This window comes from Myxine glutinosa, chromosome 5 (genome assembly GCF_964187855.1).
Source record: "Myxine glutinosa chromosome 5, kmMyxGlut1.1, whole genome shotgun sequence".
In the NCBI taxonomy this organism is placed as follows: domain Eukaryota; kingdom Metazoa; phylum Chordata; class Myxini; order Myxiniformes; family Myxinidae; genus Myxine; species Myxine glutinosa.
Window position 1 is genome coordinate 126,756,307 of NC_136265.1, and position 25,527 is coordinate 126,781,833.

General features: G+C 45.1%; 1 protein-coding gene across 2 annotated transcripts in view; it reads left to right on the forward strand.

The window, feature by feature from the left end:
• The window catches only part of RABGGTA (Rab geranylgeranyltransferase subunit alpha), a 44,163-nt gene extending 19,525 nt beyond the window's left edge, over window positions 1-24,638 (forward strand). Inside the window, exons 7-16 of one of the 2 annotated variants that reach the window (XR_013623560.1) lie at window positions 196-278; window positions 388-489; window positions 1,403-1,508; window positions 5,405-5,456; window positions 5,775-5,863; window positions 5,973-6,178; window positions 7,027-7,178; window positions 11,784-11,897; window positions 22,654-22,741; window positions 23,171-24,638. Coding sequence is in view for 1 of the 2 variants with exons in the window: in XM_068116307.2 (XP_067972408.2) it covers window positions 196-278; window positions 388-489; window positions 1,403-1,508; window positions 5,405-5,456; window positions 5,775-5,863; window positions 5,973-6,178; window positions 11,784-11,897; window positions 22,654-22,741; window positions 23,171-23,313 (983 nt within the window). In the remaining variant the exon portion in view is untranslated. The remainder of the gene's footprint in view (window positions 1-195; window positions 279-387; window positions 490-1,402; window positions 1,509-5,404; window positions 5,457-5,774; window positions 5,864-5,972; window positions 6,179-7,026; window positions 7,179-11,783; window positions 11,898-22,653; window positions 22,742-23,170) is intronic. The other variant, XM_068116307.2, reaches the window with a different exon arrangement.
• Window positions 24,639-25,527: the final 889 nt, after the last annotated feature.

Genomic DNA, 25,527 nt, shown 5'->3' on the forward strand with positions numbered 1-25,527 from the left:
TTGCTGCCTATCCTCCGGCGCTATTCGACTCAGCTGGAATGATGCGAGTATCACAAAAGTGATACTTTTTACCACCTGCCTTAATCCTTAATAATCCTTAATCCTTAATACCTTAATCCACCTGCATGTCAATTTATTTGAACCTTGTCATTGTTTTACACTTTGTATCTTTTCTTTTTTTCTTTGTTCCTGCAGCGGAAATAGAAGATGCCATCACTTGTGTGTACGTGTCCAAACCTCTGCAGACTGTTCTTGTCTCTTTCAGCAAGCCAGTCAATGTGAGTGTGTCAAGCCCTTTTTTCTTATTTATTTATTATCCAGATTGTCGTGAGTGCGTCAGCCACTCACATTACTTCCGACATTCATGTCGTTTCTTTCTTCTTGTAGTTGAGGAAGGAGGAGGACGAAGCGGTATTGTTTATCGATTCACGTCCATTTCCTACCAAGTGGCAAGTCCCTGATAAAAGGAGCACTTTCTCTCATGTTTGGGTTTGTAGCACACATCACCTGTTTGCTTTTCATTACCTCCGCCACCTAAGGTGATGGAGGTTATGTTTTCACCTCTGTCTGTCTGTGTGTCTGTTTGTCTGTGAGCAAGATATCTCAACAACTTATAGACAGATTTAGAAGAAACCTGGAGAGGTTGGGTGTGTGATAAGAACGAATTGATTTGATTTTGCTGAATATCCAGATCCGGATACTTGAATTTTTAAGTGATTCTTCACCATTGAGGGATAGCGCCAAAATGATATATATATTCCTTATTGCTATATAGCATGATATAGCTTATTGCTATATCATGCTATATATATATAGCATGATATTTCAAAAAGTTGTGGACGAGTTTTGACAACATGAGGTGTTTATATTGGTGAGGCAGCAAGAACAAGCTGAGGTACTGATGCAGATCCGGCCTATTAGTGGGACACAAAACCTAAACTGTTCAGCCTGGTGGAGGTATGCACTTACCAAGTGCCATTCTAGTTAGATGATGATGAGATGTGGAGGTTTGGGGTGACGAGATATAATTGGGGGTAGAGTTAGCTTAGCTAATGGTAGGAAATAGTTCTGTAGGAGGGGCAATTGGGTCATATTAGGACTCCAGGCAATATGGTTGTAGTTTTGTGAAAAAGAGCATGTTACTGAGCACGATTTTTGTACCACGTTGCCGATATCATTGTGGGGAAATGTTGTTAGGCAAAGGAGTTGTTCGGGTGAATGCATATAAGTGCATGCAGTTTGAATGGAGGCCATTTATCTTATGTTTATAATTATTATTTATTTATTTTTATCCCAGGTCTAAGCTCTTGGAAGGGCGAGGTTTGGCTTTCATTGTGGAGTGAGCCAGATTGTGGTCTTTTATGGAGTGTCAACCAAATGTCTTGTCTCGTGTTTGAGGCAGGTGTGCAAGTTGCCTCCGGGGCTACTGGAAGGGGAAACTTTGCAGCACTGTTTGCACGTGGCATGGAAGGATGGTCAGTTAAACAAAGAATGCCTTCTGTATCGAGGTGAGATTGCAGTAGCTGCCAAGTTTACAGCGACCACGTGTCTGTGATGTACGCACTACTCTTCTGTGAGTCGTCAGTGCCCTCCATAATTATTGAAACAGTGAAGTGGTGCAATTATTGAAACATTGAAACAGTGGAAAAAAAAAAAAAAAAAAAAAAAAAAAAAGTGAAATTTGATACTGTTGCTATATTGAAGTCACCAAACTCTTGGCATCGTTCTTTCAGATGCTTTGCCAAGCTTTTACTGCAGCCATTTTCAGTTGTTTGTTTTTGGGGTTTCTGAATTTAGTCTCTTTTTCGACAAGTGAAATGTATGCTCCCTTGGATTTAAATCAGGAGATTGATTTAGCCAGTCTAAAACCTTCCACTTTTTCCCCGATGAACTCTTTGGCTGTGTTGGCAGTGTGTTTTGGGTCATTGTCTTGCTGCATGTTGAAGTGCAACTCAATGAGTTTGGAGGCATTTTCTTGTACATGGGCAAACAAAATGTTTCTGCACACTTCCGCATTCATTCTGCTGCTGTAATAATTAGTTACATCATCAATAAAGATGAGTGAGCTAGTTCCAGAGGCAGCCATGCAAGCCTAAGCCATGACACTACCTCCACCATGCTTCACAGATGAGGTGGTATGGTTTGGATCATACATTGCCTTCAGAAAGTATTCACACCCCTTGACTATTTTTACATTTTGTTGTGTTACAGCCTGAATTAAAATGATTTAAAATTAATTTTTTTGTCAACAATCTGCACTAAATACCCCATAATGGCAAAGTGAAAACGTGTTTTTCGATGTTTTTATTAATTTATTGAAAATGAAATACAGAAATATCTAATTTACTTAAGTATTCAACCCCCTGAGTCAATACTTTGTGAAGCGTCTTTGGCAGTGATTGCAGCTTTGAGTCTTTTTGGGTATGTCTGTATCAGCTTTGCACATCTGGATTTTGGGAGTTTCTCTCATTCTTCTTTGCAGATTTGCTCAAGCTCTGTCAAGTTGGATGGGGAGCAATGGTGAACAGCAATCTTCAAGTCTTTCCACAGATTCTCAATGGGATTCAAGTCTGGGCTTAGGCTGGACCATGCAAGGACTTTCACGTTCTTCTGAATTGCATTGTTGCTTTGGGTGTATGCTTGGGGTCATTGTCCTGTTGGAAGAAAATCTTCGCCGCAGTCTAACGTTTTTTGCACTCTGAAGCTGGTTCTCCTCAAGTATTTGCCTGTATTTGGCTCCATTCAATGTTCCCTCTATCCTTGCAAGTCTCCCAGTCCCTGTCGCTGAAAAGCATCCCCGTAGCATGATGCTGCCACCACCCTGCTTCCTGGTAGGGATGGTGTTAGATGGGTGATGAGCTGTACTCGGTTTCCGTCAGACGTAGCGCTTTGCATTCAGGCCAAAGAGTTCAATTTTCGTCTCGTCAGACCACAGAATGTTTTGCTTCGTGCTCTCAGTCTTTCACGTGCCTTTTTGCAAACTCCAGGTGCTCTGTCATGTGACTTTTTCTCAGGAGTGGCTTCCGTCTGGCCACTCTCCCATAAAGCCTAGATTTCTGAAGTGCTGCAGTGACTGTTGTCCTTCTGGCACGTTCTCCTATCTCACCCAAGGAACTGTGTAGTTCTGTCAGAGTGGTCATTGGGTTCTTGGTCACCTCCCTGACGAAGATCCTTCTTGCCCGGGTGCTCAGTTTAGTGGGACGGCCAGCTCTAGGAAGAGTCTGGGTAGTTCCATATTCTTTCCATTTCCTGATGATGGAGCTCACCATTCTCTTGGGAATGTTCAACACTTTAGAAATTATTTTACGCCCTTCCCCAGATCTATGCATCCTCACAATTCGATCTCGGAGTTCTACGGACAGTTCTTTGGACTTCCTGGTAGAGTTTCAGCTCTGACATGCACTGTCAACTGTGGGACCTTATATAGAAAGTTGTGTTTTGTTCTAAATCATATACAATCGATTCAGTTGGCTACAGGTGGACTCCAATCAAGTTATAAAGGCATCTCAAGGATGATCAAAGGAAATTGGATGCACCTGAGCTCAATTTGGAGTGTCATAGCAAAAGGGTTGAATACTTATTGACTTGTGAAATTTCAGCTTTTCATCTTTAATTATTTTTTAAAAATTTATAAAAATAAAAAAAAATCCAATTTGACATTATGGGATATTATGTGTAGGAACCGCCTTCAGAGGCCATTTTCCCCGCAGAGCGGGGGTGGCCTTTTTTGGGCACCGTGGTCCCCTTTTTGAAGCAATGTTTTACGGCCGGATGCCCTTCCTGCCACCAACCCTGTTAGTCACCTCTTGCGACACACAGGGAATTACCAGTGAACTGGTACTCAATTTGCTGATCTCGGAAGGATGACAGGCTGAGTCAACCTCCCTGGCATTAATTCAGCGATCAACAGCGATTCGAACCCAGGATCCTAGGATCCCAAGCTGGCACCCTAACTGCTAAGCCAACACCAGGCTACGGGATATTATGTGAAGATCAGTGACAAAAAAAAATCTCAACTTAATTCATTTTAAATTCAGGCTGTAACAACAAAATGTGAAAAAAGTCAAGGGGTGTGAATACTTTCTGAAGGCACTGTGTGCAGTTCGCCTTTGCATCACTTTGGAAAATGTTTATCTTGGTCTCATTTGTCCACAAAACATTCTTCCAGAACTCACTGGTTCACCTCTGTATTTGGCAAGTATCCTCTGTATCTCTGGCAAATTCTAATCTGGCCTTTATATTTTTGTTGCTGATGAGTGGTTTGCATCTTGCAGTGTAGCCTTTGTAATTCTGTTGTCAAAGTCTTCTTCGAACGGTAGATTTATGATAAATTTCACCCCTGCACTCTGGAGGTTGTTAGTGATGTCACTGACATTTGTTTCAGGGTTTTTCTTCACAGCTCTGATGATTTTTCCATCATCAACTGCAGTTGTTTCCTTGGCCGATCTGGCCGTTATCTATGCCTAAGTACACTAGTGGTTTCTTTATTTTTCAAGATATTCTAAATTGTTGTATTCTCTATGCCCAATTTTTGTGCTACTGTTCTCATTGAATTCTTCCGTTCTTTTATCTTCCAAATTTCTTGCTATTCTTTGTTAGACAGACGGGTCTTCATGTTGGTTTACGCCGACTGACTCCAAAGGCAAAAGCAAAGGCTAAAACCAAGCCTAGACATTCACAGCTTTTCATGTGTGAACAATAAATGCACCTAAGCAACAAGAAACACCTGTCAGTGATTTGTTCCAATACTTATGCTTACCCTTTGCCTGGTGTTGGTGTTGGCTTAGCGGTTAGGGTGCCGGCTTGGGATCCTAGGATCCTGGGTTCAAATCCCGGTCGATCGCTGAATTAACGCCATGGGGGTTGACTCAGCCTGTCATCCTTCCGAGGTCGGCAAATTGAGTACCAGCTTGCTGGGATGAATGATCACAGTGTGTACCCCAGTTTAGAATAGGTACACCATATCCCTGCACATCATAAGAGCGTGACCAAGGGTTGGCGTCAGGAAGGGCATCCGGCCATAAAAAAACATTGCCTCAAACAGGGAACCATGATTGTCATGGGGCCCGCAAGGCTAACCCCCGCTCTAGCGGGGAAAATGGCCTTAAAACGATCATTTATTCATTCATTCACTTATGCTTACCTAAAATGGGGGACTGAACATAAAAAGTGTTACTGTTATGCAATGGTAAAACTTGTATGCATAGAAATTAAATACCAATAAATAAAAGCTAACCTTCTGCATCATGTTCATATTTTGATCTCAAATCCAAATTTCTTGAGTGTATAGCAATAATAAATTTGACTTCACTATTCCAATACTTATGGAGGTCACCATATATACTTGTTTTTCTGTACTAATCTGTATCCATTTACCTCTCACTGGCTTGGGCCTCTGTCTCAGGGTCAAATGAGTCTTGGTGCCAAGATTCTGCAACGGACCAGAAACTTTTCAGGTCAGTTTATTGTCGACATACCTGGCCTTTTACATCCACAGGCTGTCTCATCAATGAACAATATTATTGAGATGCTTGAGTACTCTTTGCGGCAGTCAGAGATACGTTTGATCAGGGTGAGACACGACACATGATTTTGTAGGCTACATTATATAAATGGAAGAAATTGGATGTGGAAAAGATGAGGTGTGCCAGTCGTCAGAGTTACTGCATCCATTCCTATGTAGTGGTGTACTTTTGCCACTTTGACGACATCCTTGCTCTCTCTCTCCCCCTCTGTCTCTCCCTCTCTCTCTGATCAACACTCTTGGATTGCAGCTTAGAGCTGTCTGTAGAGAAGTCGTCGGTGCTGCGGGCGGAGATGGATTCATGCCACCAGCTTCTGGATTTGGAACCGGAGAACAAATGTAAGTAAATGATGGCACATTAGCATTTAAGAGACGGTGGTGAAGGAATGGAATGGATGTTTTCCAGTGCTGTGATTCCATGTTTTTCATGATTTATTTTGTGATCTAGGGTGCCTGCTTACTTGTATACTGCTGTCGCGGGCCATCGACCCATTGGGTCACGCAAGCAAAACATTGACCTGGTTCAGGAAATTGCTTGCTGTCGACCCCCTGCGTGCTGGATATTATCAGGATCTGCACAGCAAATACCAAGTGGAGGATGGCCTCCTGTGCATGGAGTATGCAGAGACACGTGTGCTACACCTAGCTAGAAAGGTATTGTTAGTCCCCTACCGGTGTACACCGGAGGGGACTATAGGTTTGCACTCCGTCCCTCCGTCTGTCAGTCCGTCACGCAAAGAACAGTTTTCCGGACTTTTTTTCTAAACTCTTAATGCTAATGATTTCAAACTTGGTACATGGTTTCCTCAGGATAAGTTACAGATCAAGTTCGAACTTCACGACGTTTCGATCATTTTTGACAAAGTTATGGCACTTTGAACTTTGGTAATTTCCCCAACAGTTTTCCGGACGACAGATTGCCGGTAGGGGACATGTATTGCAGCGCAATACTCAGAATGCTTGTTTCTAATGTGATGTGTGCTGTAATCTTGTTGTGGGAATGACTCCTAGGGGCTAACTTTGCATAGGATAGGTTAGTTATATCCCATATTGAACGAATTTTAATAAGTGTGAGGTAATTTAATTGTGATATGTGAAATGTGTCGTTTTATGGATAGAAAGACGGCCTCTACCCGCCTCCAATGTTTGTCTCTGAAACCACCATCCCTTAATAGCCCCTTTTAATGTTCTTACCTTTGTAGTCTTAATTTACGTGCATTAAATTGACCTGATAGGCCCTCAGGTACAAGTCTAGGTGGGAAATGCCAAGCTTCAATCCCGATTGAGGTGGAGGACCTTCGATCCCGACGGAAGTGGAGGACCTTTGATCCCAGATCAATAGTGGCCGAGAGGGTTGGGGCTAAGTGCGTCATCAGTGTGGGTGGGGCGAAATCTATAAAGGCGGGTGAGAGAAGCCTGGAATCTTGGTGGAGGAAGCTGCATGTGAGTACTGTGGGATTTTTCCTGAATGGGCCCTCCCTCTGCTGTTGTGGTGTCTGCAGTGCTGACCCAGCAAGCCACACCCACTTCTCTTCATGCAGAGAGTGAACTGCGGCATGGATATTGTATATTGTGCTTTGCCTGGTCGTGCCTCATCAAGGGTCATTGCAGAATCATTGGAATCTCCCGCGATGAAGTCCCAAAGGGTAGGCAGGTTGGTGGTCTTTCTATATTCTACCGACTCCTCTCCGGCCTAGCCCCCCCAACTCTGTCTGTGCGCTGTCCCCAAAATACTCCTACAGGTCACACAAGATCTACCGGCAACCCTCTTCTGGTGAAACTGCCAAAATCAAGACTCTCTGCTCACCTTCACTCTTCATTCCTCTTTTCTCCCACCTCTGGAACAAACTCCCTCACTCTCTTCAATCGCACTCCTCCCTCCAAGTTTTTAAAACAGCTGTTCACCACCATCTCTTATCTTCCCCCTTCCAATCTTTTCTACCCCCGTTAATTCACCCGATATCCACTTTTTTGAAATAGTGACTTCTTTCCTGGAAGTCCTAGCAGTGTCCATGTGTTTTATACCTCTCCCACCCCCACCCCCCTTCCCACGCATCCTCCCCCCCAAGCCCTCTCCCTCCCACAGATCTCCCGATGTCCCTGCTCTCAAATGTTGTATGTGTGTGTTTTGTCCTCTCTCCCATCTTGTCTCCCACTCCCTTTATTATATGTTTTATGTGTCCGTTTGTTTTTTTGTGATTAATGTTTGCTCTTACACGAGCCTCGATCTTGTATACAAAAAACAAACAAACAAAAAAAACATTGTTAATCTGTGTGCCAGGACCTACCAGGAGATTCCCAATGCTAGACTATAGCTTTCTTTCAGTGGTCAAAGTGTGATTAGTTCATAAATGTAGGAAGGAACCAATTAAAGATTTGGCTTGAAAGGTTATCAGTGGTGTATTGATGTCTAAACGTTGGCATACTGGGAGCCAATTGTCTTGATGATTGGAGTGATCTGCTATAAATAGATGAGGTGTGTGTGTGTGTGTGTGTGTGTGTGTGTGTGTGTGTGTGTGTGTGTGTGTGTGTGTGTGTGTGTGTGTGTGTGTGTGTGTGTGTGTGTGTGTGTGTGTGTGTGTGTGTGTGTGTGTGTGTGTGTGTGTGTGTGTGTGTGTGTGTGTGTGTGTGTGTGTGTGTGTGTGTGTGTGTGTGTGTGTGTCGTTCTTGTGGAATTCCATTGGAACTTTCTGATGTGGAATGTGATACACTGAAATGGTTCGTTATGATCTCTTGAGTTAATTCAGGTAAGTAACTACAAATAATCCAGAAGAATTCCCATGTTTCTAAATGCGTGCCATGTTAAGCAGTTTAATGATCCTTCCATGGCATGGCTTTCCGATTGTTAAAATGTTAAAATGATTGTTGAAACAAACAAGACCGAAAGTTTAAATGCGGCATAGCCAGGCTTGTAATATATTATAAACCACAAACACACGATTAGCTTTTTAAACAGTCGCTAATGCTGTTAATAACATTAAACAAAAATATATTTGGAGGAATCCAGACATCCGTGATGTCAGTTTTACTTACAGAACTGAGGGAAGATCTACTGTAATCTATATACCTCACAAGGATTGGGTTAATATCATGCGATCAAAAAACCCAGGTGACTTCCTTACTTCCGCGGTTGTTAGTCCGTACACCGCTTGTCATCGATTCATGAACCATACACCGCTTCAATTCAATAACTTAGTATTCATGACATTGGGATTTAAGTGTTATGGTTATATTTACCATATCTATATAATAATAGCGTAAGGACTCGACTTTGTTATCCCTTTTACGCCGCACCCAGTGACCCGATGCCCACGGCACTAATGGATTTACGATCTACGAACCGCGCTCTTTGTTTATCACGTACAGCCATACTCGAAAAATCTGAATTAGCCGACGTTGGGGCCCAAAAGCATCCGATTAACTGCCGATACGACGCCATCTTATTGGCGTCTGCTGAGTGAAGGCGAAGCAAGCCGTCCGCTGATTGGACAGTCGAAGGCGCCAGCAAGCCGTCCACTGAGTGGACAATCCTGAGCATGCATTTGTGCCGGTGTCGTCGATCGCGGTGTACGCTAACCTCATCAGGTGGGTTTACCATAATTTCTTCCAACCGCGCTCTTTGTTTATCTCAGTTTCCTGTTCGCCTGGTATATTCAATGACCATAAATAAAGCCCAGGACCAAACATTCCGTAAACTGGGTATCTATTTGCCTGCTCCTGTCTTCTCCCACGGCCAGTTATATGTGGCATGTTCAAGAGCACGGTCGTTCAAAGATGTGTATATCAAGGTTGATAATACAAGTACGCAAGGAGTCGTCAGAGGCTTGACTATTACCCCAAACATTGTTTATCCAGAAGTTTGAAAATAATTTCAACCTCTGATACTGCGTTCATTGTATTATATTCCTACTGCTCTGCCTTGACATTGACGCTTACCAATGCACCAGTATGGGGCTAATTCCAGTCGATTTACTAATCCGTTCATTTTTTAAAAGTCTATGGTTCTACTGCTGTTCCTTTCCATTGACACATACCACTGCGCCAGTGTGGCCAGAGTGGTGCTATGCCGATTCCTATTACGAATCCATTCATTTTTCAAAAGTATATCGTGGCGTTGTCATTTAAGTAGATTGCAATAAATACGTTGTTCATATACGCACTCTTCATTCTCATCTTTCTTCCTAACTCTTACTCGGACAAGCAAATCCCCTATGCCATCCATAATGGTACACACTATCCATACACCACATCTTCCCTTCTGTGGATGTTCCACGGGTTTCGGCTAGTTATTATTATTATTATTACGAAAACGATACAACTGAAACAATACACTACTGTATTAAGAAACCTGGGCTTCATTTATCTGATAATTTATCCTTAATCCGAAGCGCCCCAAATGGTAGGCATAAAGTTTAAGGCCTATACGTACCGTATTGTTGGAAGAGCCGTGACGTTGATGCTTTCGATATTTGATGGTCATTTTAACAATCGGTTTGTTTGTGTTTCACACTGAATGAAAAACGTAAAGGTAGAGCATGGCGATTGTGATATTTGACAGGTTCGACGATATTGTCGCGTTCCTGCGGTGAACACCCCTGGGGACGGATAGCCGAACTAGCTTTACACTCCGAGGCGATCAGTCAATGATGGCGGACCTGCTTTATACGCGTTGGGGAGAGCAGCGGGGGATAGCGAAGCTTTTACCTGTACGGACTGCACCGAATGTCTTCGACCCTGTTAATCAATTCAAATCGACAGGGAATTAAAATGTACAAATACCGGCTTTATTGAAAGGAATGCCGGCAACAAAAGAATGCACGGTAAATTAAATTTCCTAATCGAGGGACCCTCCACACGGACTCGTATACAACACAAGGGGAAAAATAAAGGTGAAAATAATGCATAGTGTTTGTGAGGTGCGTTTGCCTGCACTCCGCCTGGCGTTTGTAAGCGTCCGGGGTCATCGAAGGTTCCGCATCCCCACGTGAGAAATGCACGCCCTGGCGCGAAGTCCGTTTGCGGGGACAGGCCTTGGCGCGCAGTTCGCTCCTCTAGCCGCCAAGCACGAAGTGAGCAGGCCGCGCCCGTTCACTCGCCGTCTGCTCCATACAACACCCAGACGACGCCCAGTCGGCACCGACAAGCCAAGGAAAGGACAAAGCGGTCGTTCGAACTGATGAAAGCCAGGGACCACGAGACAAAATGCCGGGACAATACTGCCCACGATGAAATCCAGATGCCGAGAGAGATGCACACGCGGTCGCTCGTCACCAAAGCCAGGACCCAAGAGATAACTGTGACTGCACGGCACCAATGTCCCAATGCAAGAGCGTATAAACTGTGTCTGCTCATAATGACTGTACCCATCCAATAGGACAAAATGTTGGGACTCAAGTCTTTTATTCTCAAGGCTCTGCAGTCATCCGACGATCCCCGTGCATGCTCCTATCAGCGGGTCCCTCCCATCGCTCGACAATACCGGACCAATCACTGCCTTTCGGGGCGTGGCCTCACGGACCTGCCTGCTTGATGTTGCAATGTGGCAGGTGGCGGCGCCAACGTTATTGTTCAATGTCCTGTTCCGGTTGGTTTTTATTTACTGTTTTAATGCACGATTGCTTGGCTTGGCTATGTGTGTGTGCTGCAGTGTCACAAGGAACACAGGAAAAGATTACAGAGGCACTTACATACAGGGGATTAATTACCCTTAATCCCTAACTAATTAACATAACCCCACTCCTTGTCATGAGGACAATTATACACTTACGCGACATCCGGCCTCACGGATTCCCTACTTATGGTACATGGGGGTTCTTCTTCTTCATCGTGACATACGGAGCATGGTAATCCATAAACTTCTATCTGGACTAAGGTATTTCATTGCCCACCCCCCTCAAACGTAGCAATATGTTCGGCCTGAACAAAATGGGAATCAAAATGCCGGAAGTGTGGAGAGTCAGCCGCCATACCGCCGTAATGACATCAGACGTAATCACATCACCCTGTCATGTGACCAGATCCTCAGCTCTGATTGGTATACGTTTGAGGGGACGTGCATACATACATACATACATACATACAGACGGACAAACACTGTTCTAGAGAGCTTTGCCCGATGGGCTACGCCGTAAAAAATGATAACATTGTAACAAAGCATATACATATACAATGGATGTATTGCTGACTGCAAAGTTTTCTTGTACGATTTTCGTTTTGCCTTTCCATTGAATTGAGCTTTGTTTGTTTTGTCTGCATGCAGGAACTCACCTCTCTCTTCCACCTGGACCTCATGGTGCTTGTAACCCACTTGGATGTGTCTGGGAACTGCTTGCATGCATTGCCACTTGCCATGTCCTGTCTGCAGTGTTTGCAGGTAAAGACTTATCGGCACAGTGCACAATATTATGATAATCATGAAGTAATTCTTCATTGTTGTGTCTGTGCTATATCATCCAAGCTTGTTTTTATTGTTTTTGTGTGTTGGAGGGGTAGGCAATGAAATACCTTAGTCCAGGTAGAATTGTGTAGATTACCATGCTCCGGATGTCGTGTAGCCACTTCCTGTAACTAAGTAGGGCCGGATGTTCGGAGTAAGTTTGACGTCGGAGGGTGGCTCTTGTGCTATGTAGCTTAGGGATTAAGGGTAAATCCCCTTTTTTAAATGACCTCTGATTTTTTTTTCCCTTGTTCCTTATGACACTACACTATTTTTTAAAACTAGCAGCCAAGACAACGGCGCGTTATTATAAACATTAAATAAACTGACCGGATTCAGACATTTGAACAAGGCCACTGACGCCGCCAGCTGAGTCATCGCAACACCAAGCAAGCAGGGCCGTGAGGCCCGGCCCCGAAAGGTGATGATTGTTCAGGGCGATGGAGCGATGAGATGGCACTCGAATGATTGGAGCGTGCGTGGACGTCATCATGGAACGTTCGAGACCGAGGGAAAAAAGGACATGTCCCGGCATTTTCCCCTCTCTTCCTTCATGGATGTGGTCGCAAGCTGTCACAGTTCTTGCTCTCCCTCTTGCACTGGGCAGTTGTTGTGTGTGGTAGCATTTTCAGGCTCGCTCTTGGCGGTGGCATTCGCGCGCTGACTCTGTTCCTGGCTGTGTGGATGAGTGGACGCATCCTTTCCCTGATTCGTCGGTGCTGGCTTTGTGACGGCTCTGTGCGCCTGAGAGACCTTGGTGCTTTGTGGAGCATGGGACGAGGACGGAACGAGGGCCTGCTCGCTTCACGTTCGGCGGAAGCGGCATGGAATGGACTTCGCGCCAAAGTATGTCCTTTCCCGCGCATAATCGTAGTACCGAGGCCCAAATTTTATAGTCGATTGGGGTGCGGAAGCGCAACATCGCGCTCTCGAATATTTAAAATCTTTTTTTATTCCTGAGTTAAAGTAGTCGCGAGCGGGAAAACCGCTTTGTCAGCACGTAGGCGGACGTGAACGACATCGCCTAGCGGATGGAGGATTCCCAAGAGCACGGAAGCGAGCCGTGGATAGAGGGGTATGAGAATAGAGTTGGAACCTCCCCCGTCCCGACCATTAGTCCACCCCCCCTCTGCTTTGAGGGGAACAGGGGACGATGGGAACAGACCCGATGGGTATCCAGGCCATGTTCAAATTGTAAATGGAAATGAAGGGAGAATAGAATGCTCAAACCGACAAAATTGATGCTTTGAAGGGAGATATGAAAGGAATGAGTGAGAAAATTAATGCTCAGAATGAGCGTGGGGAACAATTGGAAAATAATATGGAAGGAATGGGTGAAGAATTGAAGGAAAAAAAATTAATGCTCAGAGTGATCCGTTGGAGGGGAAAATTGAGGGAATAAACGAACAATTGAATGAACAAAGTAATGAAATGAGGGAGATGAATGAGCAATGGAAGGCAAAAATTGATCAAATTAAAGAGGGAATAACCCAGGAACTGGGGGAACGAATTGATAACATCGAGATAAAAATGGAGGCTAAATTTGGGGCACAGGAGAAGGAATGGGCAATAGAATTTGATTAAAAACGGGAAGAGATGGCATTGGAAATTGGAGAGGGTGAAACCCAGCCTGGTGCAATCAGGGCACAGGAGAGGGAATGTTCAGGAGTAATTGAGGGGAAATGTTTGTTAACTGAAAATGAGGACTTGGAAGGTTGTCGGGCTTGTGTGGATGCCGTAATGCACCAACAGGGGGAGGAATTGGAACTTGTGCAGCACCAGGACGGTGGTTTGGAGCAACAGCAGGAGGAAATATTGGAGGCCCATGTAACAGAACCGGAGAGGGTATTTATAGATAAAGACCTGTTGTGGCTGCAATTGATGATGAGATTAATGATTTGGTACCGGAGCGGCCGAGCACCTCGGACAGTATCGTCGGAGAGGAAATTGCTCGGGTCCAACAGAGTCTGGGAATCTAGGTGAGTCGGTCCGTCACATATTCCCAGGACGAGATTGAAGTGACCGAGGGGACCCTCACCACGAACCTTAATTGGGTACCAGAGGCTCCAAAATTGAATAGCCAGCTGGGGGGGTGTTTTGGCCCCGAGCTGGATTCGGACAGAGAGGAGTCGTGAAATAGAGCCTCGGAAAAAGCGGTCCCTTTAGTGAATTTGGAGCAGCTGCAGGGAGGGACAGAATAACCAGAGGAAGGGGTTGTGACCTGCAGCTGCGGTTGGGCACACAAGGCCAAATTTTTTAAAAGGAAATTTAAATTGAGATTTAAATGGGAGTATAATTTGGAGCAGCCATGGAGGGAATTGGTCCCCGGGCTGCGGAATTCGGACCGAGGGAGGTCATTGGGGTCTGCCTCATGTAAAATTTGCCCCTTTTGAAATTGGTTAATGTCAGCCAGCTGGGGGGCTATGCTGGCGAGATTGGGACGTGGGGTCCGACCATGGGTGTCGTGGTACGTGTGTTGCTGACATTTTCTTCCCGCCCCAGGAGTTTGGAGCGAGGATACCAAGTTTTATACATATTTGAATTGTTGCTTAAGGGGTGTAGAATGGTAAACAGAATTGGTAAGCTCGCGACGGCTCTTCCCACAACCCCTCCTAATTTATTTCATAGGCTAATTAAATGTGAGTGGGCAAGTGTTAAGGCTGGAACAGTAACGCCTGCAGTAAACCTTGCAGGAGCTACGGTTCCAGGCTGTGTTACGTTTGTGGGAGGGTGGGGGGTCGGGAGGGGAGGGAGAGAAGGCAATGAAATAACTTAGTCCAAGTAGGATTGTGTAGATTACCATGCTACGGATGTCTTGTAGCCACGTCATATAACTAAGTAGGGCCGGATGTTCGGAGTAAGTGTGACGTGTGGCCATTCGGAGGGTGGCTCATGTGCTATGTAGCTTAGGGATTAAGGGTAAATCCCCTTTATGCAAATGACATCTGTGATTTTCTCCCTTGTTCCTTATGAGTTATGACACTACACTACACACACTAGCCGCCAAGCGAACGGCGCGTTATTATAAACATTAAATAAACTGACCGGATTCAGACATTTGAACAAGGCCACTGACCCCGCCAGCCAAGCCATCGCAACACCAAGCAAGCAGGGCCGTGAGGCCCCGCCCCAAAAGGTGATAATTGGTCAGGGCGATGGAGCGATGAGATGGCACTCACTGATTGGAGCGTGCGCGGACGTCATCCTGGAACGTTCAAGACCGAGGGTAAAAAGGACATGTCCCGGCATTTTTCCCTCTCTTGCTTCGTGGATGTGGTCGCAAGCGTTCACAGTTCTTGCTCTCCCTCTTGCGCTGGGTACTCGTGTGCGGTAGCATTTTCGGGCTCGCTCTTGGCGGTGGAATTCGCACGATGACTCTGTTCCTGGCTGCGTGGAGGAGCCGACGCATCGTTTCCCTGATTCGTCAGTGCTGGCTTCGTGACGGCTCTGTGTGCCTGAGAGACCTCGGGGCTTTGTGGAGCGTGGGACGAGGATGTAACGAGGGCCTGCTCGCTTCACGTTCGGCAGAAGCGGACTTCGTGCCAAGGCGTGTGCTTTCTCGTGCACCCGTTCGAGGGCCGACGGGATTTGAGGGTCGCTCAAAGCTGAGTACACACACAAACACGTTTATTTTCATTTATCTCTCCCTGTCTAACGAGTCCGTATGGGGGCTGCGAATGGTTCGATGGATGTGCGGAGTATCGTTGAGAGAGAGGAAGACAAATGATGAATTGCGAAAGATGATGGGAATATTGCCTGTGATTGATGCTGTGAAGAGGAACAGGTTGAGATGGTTTGGTCATGTGTTGAGGAAGGATGAAAATGACTGGTTGAGGAGAGTGATGGAAATTGATGTTGAAGGAAGTAGAGGACGGGGAAGACCGAGAAAGACTTGGCTAAAGATGGTGGAAGAAGAAATGCGGGCAAGGGGTTTAACAAGGAGAGATGCAGAAAATAGGGCAAAATGGAGAAGATTGTCATGGGGACCGCAAGGCTAACCCCCGCTCTAGCAGGGAAAATGGCCTTAAAATGCATGTTGTTGTTGTTGTTGTTGTATGGGGGCGCCCCAAATAGGAATTTTAGTACTGCACATTTCTTGTTCCTTGGTATTATTTTTTAAATTAAATCCTTTATGTGTTGAACTTTCATTCCTTGTCGTGTCCCATTTAATTGTTGGTGGATCGGAGAAACCTGTGCCACGTCCGACAGTGCAGGTAAGCATATTACGTGTATTAACACCGCCATAGGTTCGCTGAACGCCTCAGAGTTAAAGCTTGATTGGCCACCAGTCACCTTGGGGGATCTTAATCCCCCGGTGAACGCGACATTTTTTTTTTTTTTTCATTTTTTGGTATACATAATCGAGGCTCGTGAAAGAGCTAACATTTATCACACAAACAAATCAAACAGACAAACAGACATTATTATCATGGAGTACAGTCGTCGATAAAGGGGGCCAAAATATACAATTTTATTCAAAACCAAGAAAGAAAGAATGCCTCCTCTGCCAAGTATCGGGCTGGCTGAGAGAAACGTGGTGGTGGTGGTGGGGTGGTATGTGTGTGTGTGTTTGTGTGTCAATACTGCAATACTACATAATGTAGGGATTGCATGGGGAAAAAATGGCCGCCCCGTCAAATGTGTACTAAAATGATACGTTGAAAACCTACTTTAAAGTGAGGTCATAACCTTTAAAAATAGGGGCAATACCACTGAGCGCTCACCTGGTAAAATAAGGCAGTATACTACACTGACTAAAGGTATTGGTTCACGAGGTATCAAGTGACTACTATATTCGTCATGGGTGTGCGTCTGTCTGTCTTGTCTGTCTGTCTGTCTGTCTGTCCGCAGCATAACTACCCGATGATATCATCCGATCTTGATGAAACTTGGGTGGGAGGTTGATATCATGATCTAGTTGTGTCCTGCCTAGAGTGGGCGTATTGCGCCCATTGTGGGCGGAGCCACGCCCGAAAAAGATGTCTTTTTAGGGGGTAATCAAGTTCAAGCTACATCTTCTCTGAGGGAGTTGGTGGAATCTGACAGGGGTTTCGGTATTTGGTTAGGCCAATGTCATGTGTCTAGCCCCACGGAGCTCGATTTTTCATTTTCGCCCCAAGGTCAAGGTCACAAGGTCACGACATTTAGAAAAGTCGATTTGTGATGGTTTTATTACATTGTTCGCTTCCTGATAGGGTGAAATGTCGTACATGTTTTTATATTATCACATACATCATGACATACAAGTTTTCCAACAAATTTCAGAATCTTCGACCTTTGACCTTTGAAGGTCACAAAGGTCAAATTTTCAAAGTTGTCGGAATCGAACCGAATTTTCGGTATTCTTTAGCTAACTAACCTCATAACATTGCTCATTGAGCATGGTCATTGAATACCGCTCACTCGTGAACCATCGTCGTCTCCTGACTTGTTCTAAACCAATTTCAATGGTTGCTCGGAGACAGGGCAGCATGTAGAATCATACTAACGTAATCATAAGACTTTAAACTAAAAAAAAATACTTTTTTTTTTGACCGGCACTATTTTGGGGGGCAACCCCCACTCCCACCCCGTATACCTACTCAGACCCCAATTTTTCTAATGCCTTGAACAAACATTGGTACAACACGGGTGATGAAGGTTGTGGCCAAGCTTCATTGAAATTGTGTGTGTAGTTTCAGAGAAAAGAGCAAATACCTACTTTGGGGGGGGCAACACTCCCTCCCAACCCCCCTACCACTCTGTAGACCCTTTTAGGGCCCAACTTTTTTTTTTAATGCTGTGAACAAACCTTGGTACAACACTTGTGATTAAGGTGTAACAGACACCTTAACAGGACACAAAACATGCATGTATGGGATGGACAAGTTGGACATAGAATGCATGGAGTGGTTAAGACGGATACAGAAAGAAACTCCAAGGAGGGAAAATTGGAAGGAGGAGGGATTTGCGTAGGGTTAACGAGAATATAAAAAAAATCATGGTTTTGGATTAGGGATGATCTGAGATGGCGGTGAACAGCTGTCTTGAAGACCTGGAGGGAAGAATGAGTTTGAAGAGGATGTGGGTGGGTGCCATGGGTGGGGGGAAAAAGAGGAACAAATGAGTGGAGTTGTGCAGTGATCCTGGATTTAGATAGTTTCACCAGAAAGGGGTTGATGGGGGACTGTGTGTGCCCTGCATAAACCTGGAGGTGGAAGGGGACAAAGCACGGAAAGAGCAGAGGGTGCAAGACCAGAAAGGAGATGGTAGAAAACAGACCTGTCGGTGATGGCAAAGTGATAGGCTTATATACACGGCTTAATCGCGGGAGCTTCCAATAATCTTGAAGGCCTTGGTTTCCACAGCATCAAGCTGAGCAAGGTGTGCGGCAGGGAAGCCAGCGCGGAGGGGAGAGAAGTACTCAATCAAGATGTGGATGAAGGCCTTATGTGGGGTAAGCCCCTGGTGTGCCAAGGAGGGACTTTGTTTGACAGAGGATGCCCAGTCTGTGTGTGGCTTTGGAGGTGAACTTTGAAATGTGGTTTGTCCAAGAAAGATCATGGCTGATACTGAGACCCACGAGTTTGAATGGCTTAACTTCCTCAAGGGAGTGGAAAATGGCTACGAGAGTGGAAGAAGTCAGTAAGTCATGTGTGGAGTTGGCCTTCGATGCCATTGGCAGAGAGTTAGGAGAATAAGGCAGGATGCCAGACTATAAAAATCACGAGATATGTCCTAGAGAAATGTCCCTCATTTAATGTCTGACAGTGAAGGCCTCCATTAATCGATGGCTGAGTAGAAGCAGCAGGTCCAAGGTGGAGTGACGTGGTCTGAAATAAAATTAGTGATGAGATGAGGTTGTTGGATAAAAGGAAGGATTTCTTTCATATCAACTGTGATGATGGATTCCATGACCTTTCTGGTGATTGGAAGTAAACTGATAGGTCTGTTGTTGAGAGATTCGTTTTTGTACCTTTGGTATGTAATGCAGTGATGTTTGTGGATTTCTAAGCATTTGAAAGATGGCCGAGGGCAAATGATGGGGTGAAAAGGGCAGAGAGAGGATGTGAAAGAGCAGCAGAGCAGTTTTTAGGACGTGTGAGCTGATGCTGTCCAGTCTAGTTGCAGAGTCAGAGTCGAGGGTTGCCAGAAACGTGTCCACCTTCTCAGGTGCAAAAGACATGCATTCAGGAGCAGTTGGGTATAACGGGGAAGGATGAGTACAGAGAGCGAGGGTTGGGGACACAATATTTGGAAGCAAACACATAAATAAGGAATTTGGCCTTCTCACGAGCGGAGTCGGCTGTGGTCCCATTTGAGGTAAGGAAGGGGATGGAGGGGGAACAAACACCAGAAACAGATTTGACCAGATGCCACCAGGATTGGGAGGAAGGAGACAGGTTTGAGAGTTCAGTCTTGAGTGTGGAGAGATAGTGCTTCCTGGCTCTCCTGAGGGTAGACACACACTTGTTCCGAGCTTGGTGGAAGGAACTGAGATTGCCTTCAGTTGGATTTGCCTTCCAAGAGGCAAAGGCAAGTTGTTTCAGGGCAACTGCCTCACCACAAGATTCAGTGTACCATGGACAGGAGGAAGGGTAAGACAACTGAAGACGAGATGGGAAGACGAGATCTTGGTTTCATCAGACCACAGAATCTTGTTTCTCACAGTCTGAGAGTCCTTCAGGTGCTTTTTTTGCAAACTCCAAGCGGGCTTTCATATGTCTTTCACTGAGGAGAGGCTTCCGTCTGGCCACTCCACCATAAAGCCAGATCGGTGGAGTGTTGCAGTGATTGTTGTCCTTCTGGAAGTTTCTCCCATCTCCACACAGGATCTCTTGAGCTCAGCCACAGTGACCATCGGGTTCTTGGTCACTTGTCTTACCAAGGCCCTTCTCCCCCGATTGCTCAGTTTGGACGGGCGGCCAGCTCTAAGAAGAGTCCTGGTTGTTCCAAACTTCTTCCATTTAAGAATTATGGAGGCCACTGTGCTCTTGGGAACCTTCAATGCAGCAGAATTTTTTTTTGTAGGCTTCCCCAAATCTGTGCCTCGACACAATCCTGTCTCTGAGCTCTGCATGCAGTTCCTTCGACCTCATGGCTTGTTTTTTGCTCTGATACGCATTGTCAGCTGTGTGACATTATATAGACAGGTGTGTGCCTTTCCAAATCATGTCCAATCAATTTAATTTACCACAGGTGGACTCCAATCAAGGTGTAGACACATCTCAAAGATGATCAAGAGAAATGGGAGGGACCTGAGCTAAATTTCAAGTGTCGTAGCAAAGGGTATGAATACTTATGTCAATGTGATATTTCAGTTTTTTATTTTTAATAAATTTGCAAAACTTTCTAAAATCCTGTTTTCTCTTTGTCATTATGAGAAATGGTCATTTTGAACAGTGAGGCCCAGTGTCGATTGATGAGGGAAAAAATGAATTAAAACGATTTCAGCATAAGGCTGCAACATAACAAAATGTGAAAAAAGGGAAGGGGTCCGAATACTTTCTGAATGCACTGTAGTTAAAGGCCGCCAGTCAGTCATCTTTGGTTGGATTAAAAAACAAAATCTTTTGCTTATGTATACCATCGTGTATAACCATCATAACATCCAATATAACCAATATACCATCATAACAATATATACATAACAGCATAACCAATATACCATCATAACAGAGGAAATACCAACTTTCAGTCTCTCAAAATCCATACTGAGTCCCAATTTATCACATGTTAACATATAATTTCTCAAACAATACATTTCAAAGTTGCAAAAAAATATAGTTTCGTTGATTAGTTGGGGGGGGGGGGGGTGGGGGGTGCTAGGTGGGCCCCTCTAGCTCATGGACTAATTGGTCAAACAAGTGGAACATGTCTTGCAATCCTGACAAATCTCACACTTACTATGTCTCACACTCTTACGGACTTCCTCTCTGGTCGGAGTCAACATGTGGCCCTGAATGGATTTCTCATTCTGAATGGAATAACGATTCTCATTTCTATTGAATTTCCCACTGCAGCTGGTTCTACACCGCCGTCCCCGCACTCTTTTCTTCAAACTGTATCTGAAATAAATATAAATGCTTCTTAAAAAAAAAATACAAAAAAAGAATAATTTAAGAATGCATTTCAAACCCTCGTATCTCTTTCACAAATGCTACATGTGTTCTCCACCACAAGAAAAATGTCTTCTTCAAGATAATTATATTTCTGAGGTGTTTGTCCGTTTTTTTTTTTGTTTTGTTTTTGAATACAAGATCGAGGCTCGTGTAAGAGCTAACATCAATCACAAAAACAACAACAACAAACGGACACTCAAAACATACAAAAAAGGGAGCGGGGGACAAGATGGGGAGGGAGAGGGAAGCACACAAGTACAACAGCAGAGAACAGGGACAACGGAAGATCTGTGGGAGGGAGAGGGCTTGGGGGGAGGAGACATAAAACACATTGACATTGCTGGAATTTCCAGGAAAGAAAAAAGTCGCTATTTCAAAAAAATAAACAAAAAAATAAAAGTGGATTTGGGGTGAAATTAGCGGGGGTAGAAAAGATCAAGGTTTTGGATTGGGGAAGATAAGAGATGGTGGTGAACAGCCGTTTTAAAGACCTGGAGGGAGGAGTGGGATTGAAGAGAGTGAGGGAGTTTGTTCCAGAGGTGGGAGAAAAGAGGAATGAAGGAGTGAAGGTGAGCAGAGAGTCTTGATTTTGGCAGTTTAACCATAAGAGGGTTGCAGACAGATCTTGTGCGACCTGTAGAAATATTTGGGGGACAGAGCCCAGACAGAGCTGGGGGAGCAAGGCCGAAGAGGAGTCGGTAGAAGATGGAAAGACCACCAACCTGCCTGCGGTGAGTAAGTGAAAGGCCCTCGGAGATAGCGTCATCGCAGGAGATTCCATTGATTCTGAACGCTTTGGTTTCAACAGCGTGAAGACGAGCTAGGTGTGGGGCAGGAACACCAGCCCAGAGGGGAGAGCAGTACTCCATTGAGCTGCGGATGAAAGCCTTGTATGTGGTGAGGAGCTCAGGTGTGCCAAGGAAGGACTTCGCACGACGGAGGATGCCCAGTCGGCGACTGGCTTTGGAGGCCAGCTTGGTTGGCAATGTGGTTTTCCCAGGAAAGATCATGGCAGATAGTGAGACCCAAAAGCTTGAGTGACAGAACTTCTTGGAGAGGATTATTCAGAAAGTAGATGGGAGGGTTGTCCAGTCGGTCTTTTCGGAGAGACATCGTAAGAGTGTGAGATTTGTCAGGATTGAAAGACATGTTCCACTTGTTTGCCCAGTCTGTGATTTTGTCCAGGTCTGCAGAGAGTGAGGAGGCTGCAGACTGCCGATCTGAGGGATGAGGAATGGAGCGGCAGAGAGTGGAGTCATCAGCAAAGAGATAGAGAGGATTTTCAAGAGAGTCAGAGAGATCATTGATGAAGGCCAGAAAAAGCACCGGGCCCAGAACACTGCCTTGGGGAACTCCAGCCTGAACAGGAAGAGGAGATGAGAGAAACCCATTCAGGGCCACATGTTGACTACGACTAGAGAGGACGTCCGCCAGCCATGCGTGGAGAGATTATCCGTATTCTTCACTCCGTGTGTCACTAAAGCTAGCTCTTCTACATACCCCACAGCAGTTATTTTTGTCATCCGTTTGTGTGTCAGTCTGGGCCGATTATCAGACTGAACCTGCTTGCCTCATCTGTTCACTCTCCGCAGGTTCTTCATGCAGATGACAATGAAATCGAAGACATTGAAGGTGTGAGAAACCTCCCGGTCCTGCAGGATGTTTGCTTGAAAAACAACCGTATCCTTCACTTCGAGCGATGTGGCCCCCGCTACATGTGTTCCTTTTTCCTTTATTTGACGCCAACAGTGAATGTGGCGCTGTATTTTAAAGGCTTTTATCGGTGATCGCTCGTTTATCGGTGATCGTTCGTTTTTCGGTGACTTGTACCCGTTGAAACGTTGACAAAGAAAAGTTTTGTTTTTCTTTTAATTAAAATATTCTTCAGATTATTTTTGTTTCCAAAAGAACAAAAAATGTTTCCCTTTTTGTACTCCGCCGCTTGCTATTCCATGTCCAGGTGCTGCAGGACGTCATCTCCACAAAAAAATTCCCCTTTGATCAATCCTTTTATCCTCTGCTCTAAAATCCCAAAACATGTTTTTTTGCCCCGTAACTTATTAAGGAACACTTCAAAAATTGCCTTTTTCCTTGACCGAGCCTCACCAGGCCTTGCTCACCTCTCTCAGTTGCAGCCGCTCACCTCCTGCTGCCGATTGGTTTCCGTGGAGCTCGGCGGTAACCCAGTGGAAAATCTTCCGGATTTTTCCACGCATTTGGACGAGTTGCTCGCATGCACAAGGCCCGTGTAGTGTGAGCGTAAGAAATGGGTACGGTGAGGGAGGATGCCGATTTGAATCGACCGTTCCGGCCTCGAAGGCGCTATGACTGTCGTGAAGGCCTGTGCTATGCACTCAAACCCTCTGGTTGCTCCAAAATACGTCACCCCCTCAAAGTGATGCCCATAAGAGTCGGTCGCAAAGAGTGGCACATTCAGGATTCGTTATGTCACCACCAGGCCAAGCCAAGTTCCGTCAATATTTCGCTTGTTGCATCTCAATACTGTACTTTCACTGGTTTTGGGAAACAGGATGTGGAGCTTCATTTAAGACTATTCATGCTCATGAATGTTTTGTTTTTTAGCAGGAGTTGCGTGCAAACTATTAGTTTCAATGTGGTAATTGAAGACGTGCTCCCTGGGGTGCTTGGCGAGTCGTATGTTTCCCCCTACGTTGAGGAAGCCTAAACATGGCATTCCTGTTGCTGAACCAAAATGCAGTTTGTCTCTGCGCGCCTGTGATTCCGATTTGCAAACTCGCTCGATCCACGAAACGTGGCGCAAACACTCCCATTGGGCGCTGTCCATGCAATGAATCGAACTTGTCCTTTTACCCCTAAACCGGTAAAATAAAAGCACAAGATTGTGCTTCGAGCTCCTGGTAACCCTAAGGTTAAGTTCACAGGATTGGTTTTAGGCCTTGCCATTTGTTCTACTTGATATTGCCCTGTTTGTGATATGTTTGGGAGAGTTGACGCAAAATGTGCGAGGGTCTGCTTCTGCTTCTTCAAGTATTGTATCGGTTGTACTAAAGGATATGACGATGGTTGACGTTGCTGTTCATGTATCCGTCATTGGAGACTCTTCACCAAGTTTTCCCAGCCTTCGAGAGCTCTTGCTCTGTCGTGATCCATACGAGGCGACTGTGGAGCAAGCAGGTGATTTTATCGCACAAGCTGCTGCTCTTGAGAGGTATCGATGCTTTATTGTGGAGGGACGACCCCCTCCCTCCGCAAGGAGGTCAATTTGTTGCTGGTCATAATGGGGTTCTGCAATCATCTGCAATGAGGAAGGCGAGATTGAAACTTTTTGTTGAAAAAGACAACCATGACTGATTGCGACATTATTTAAGGATTACCTGTACCTCAAGGCCTGTACCTCTCTTCCTCTATCTCGTACACCAAGGTTCCGCGGTAAAGGAGTAAGATGAATAATGTAAGTTCCGAAACGTCGGGCTCTTCGATGTTCTTGTGAAACGCTGATAGACGGTTGCAGTGAGGCCCAGTTGTTGAAGTTCACAGTTACATTCTCTGGCGTAAGGAGGTGTTGTCAACTCCAATAAACAGGTGATCAATCCTATGTTGAAAAATGACTTGAATGTTTATATGCCTCCGTGACAAATTCGCTGGGGGCATTACATTTTTGGGTTGTCTGTCCATCCGTGATAGGTTTTCATTACCGCGACAACTTCAGAACGGCTCGAGAGATCAAAGTCAAACTTGGTATAAGTACAAGGGGCAGTCAATAAGTAACCTTAAAATATTTTTCACAACTTGTTTATTGCATGTATGTGTGTAACAACTGTTATTTTTCAACATAATCTCCATTGCGTTCAATGCATTTTTTCCTCTAGAAAAAAAATTTAAATGTTGGCTGCTTGTGTAGCCATTCGTGCACCGCCTCTTGAACCTCTTTGTCAGATAGAAAAGTGGTTCCACCAAGCGTCTCTAAGTGGCCCAAAGATGTGGTAACCCGAAGGGGCGAGTTATTTTTATTGTGTAACAACTGTTATTTTTCAACATAATCTCCATTGCGTTCAATGTCTTTTTTCCAGCACTTTACTAAGGCCTGAATTCCTCGAGAAAAAAAATATATATATTGGCTGCTTGTGTAGCCATTCGTGCACCGCCTCTTGGATCTCTTCGTCGAATTGGAAAGTGTTTCCACCAATCGCCTCTATAAGTGGCCCAAAGATGTGGTAAACCGAAAGGGCGAGGTCTGGCGAGTAGGGTGGATGATGAAGAAACTCAAAATGCAGGTCCTCGATTGTTGCAGCTGCAGCGCGGGCAGTATGGGGCTGAGCATTGTCATGCTGCAGTAAAACACCGGTCGTGAGTAGTCCACGACGTTTTGATCTGATTGCTGATTTCAGATGATTTTTAAGGAGGTCGCAATATGATGCACTGGTGACTGTGGTCCCTCTGGGCTTGTAATGCTCTACAAGTGGGCCTCAGCTATCCCAGAAGAG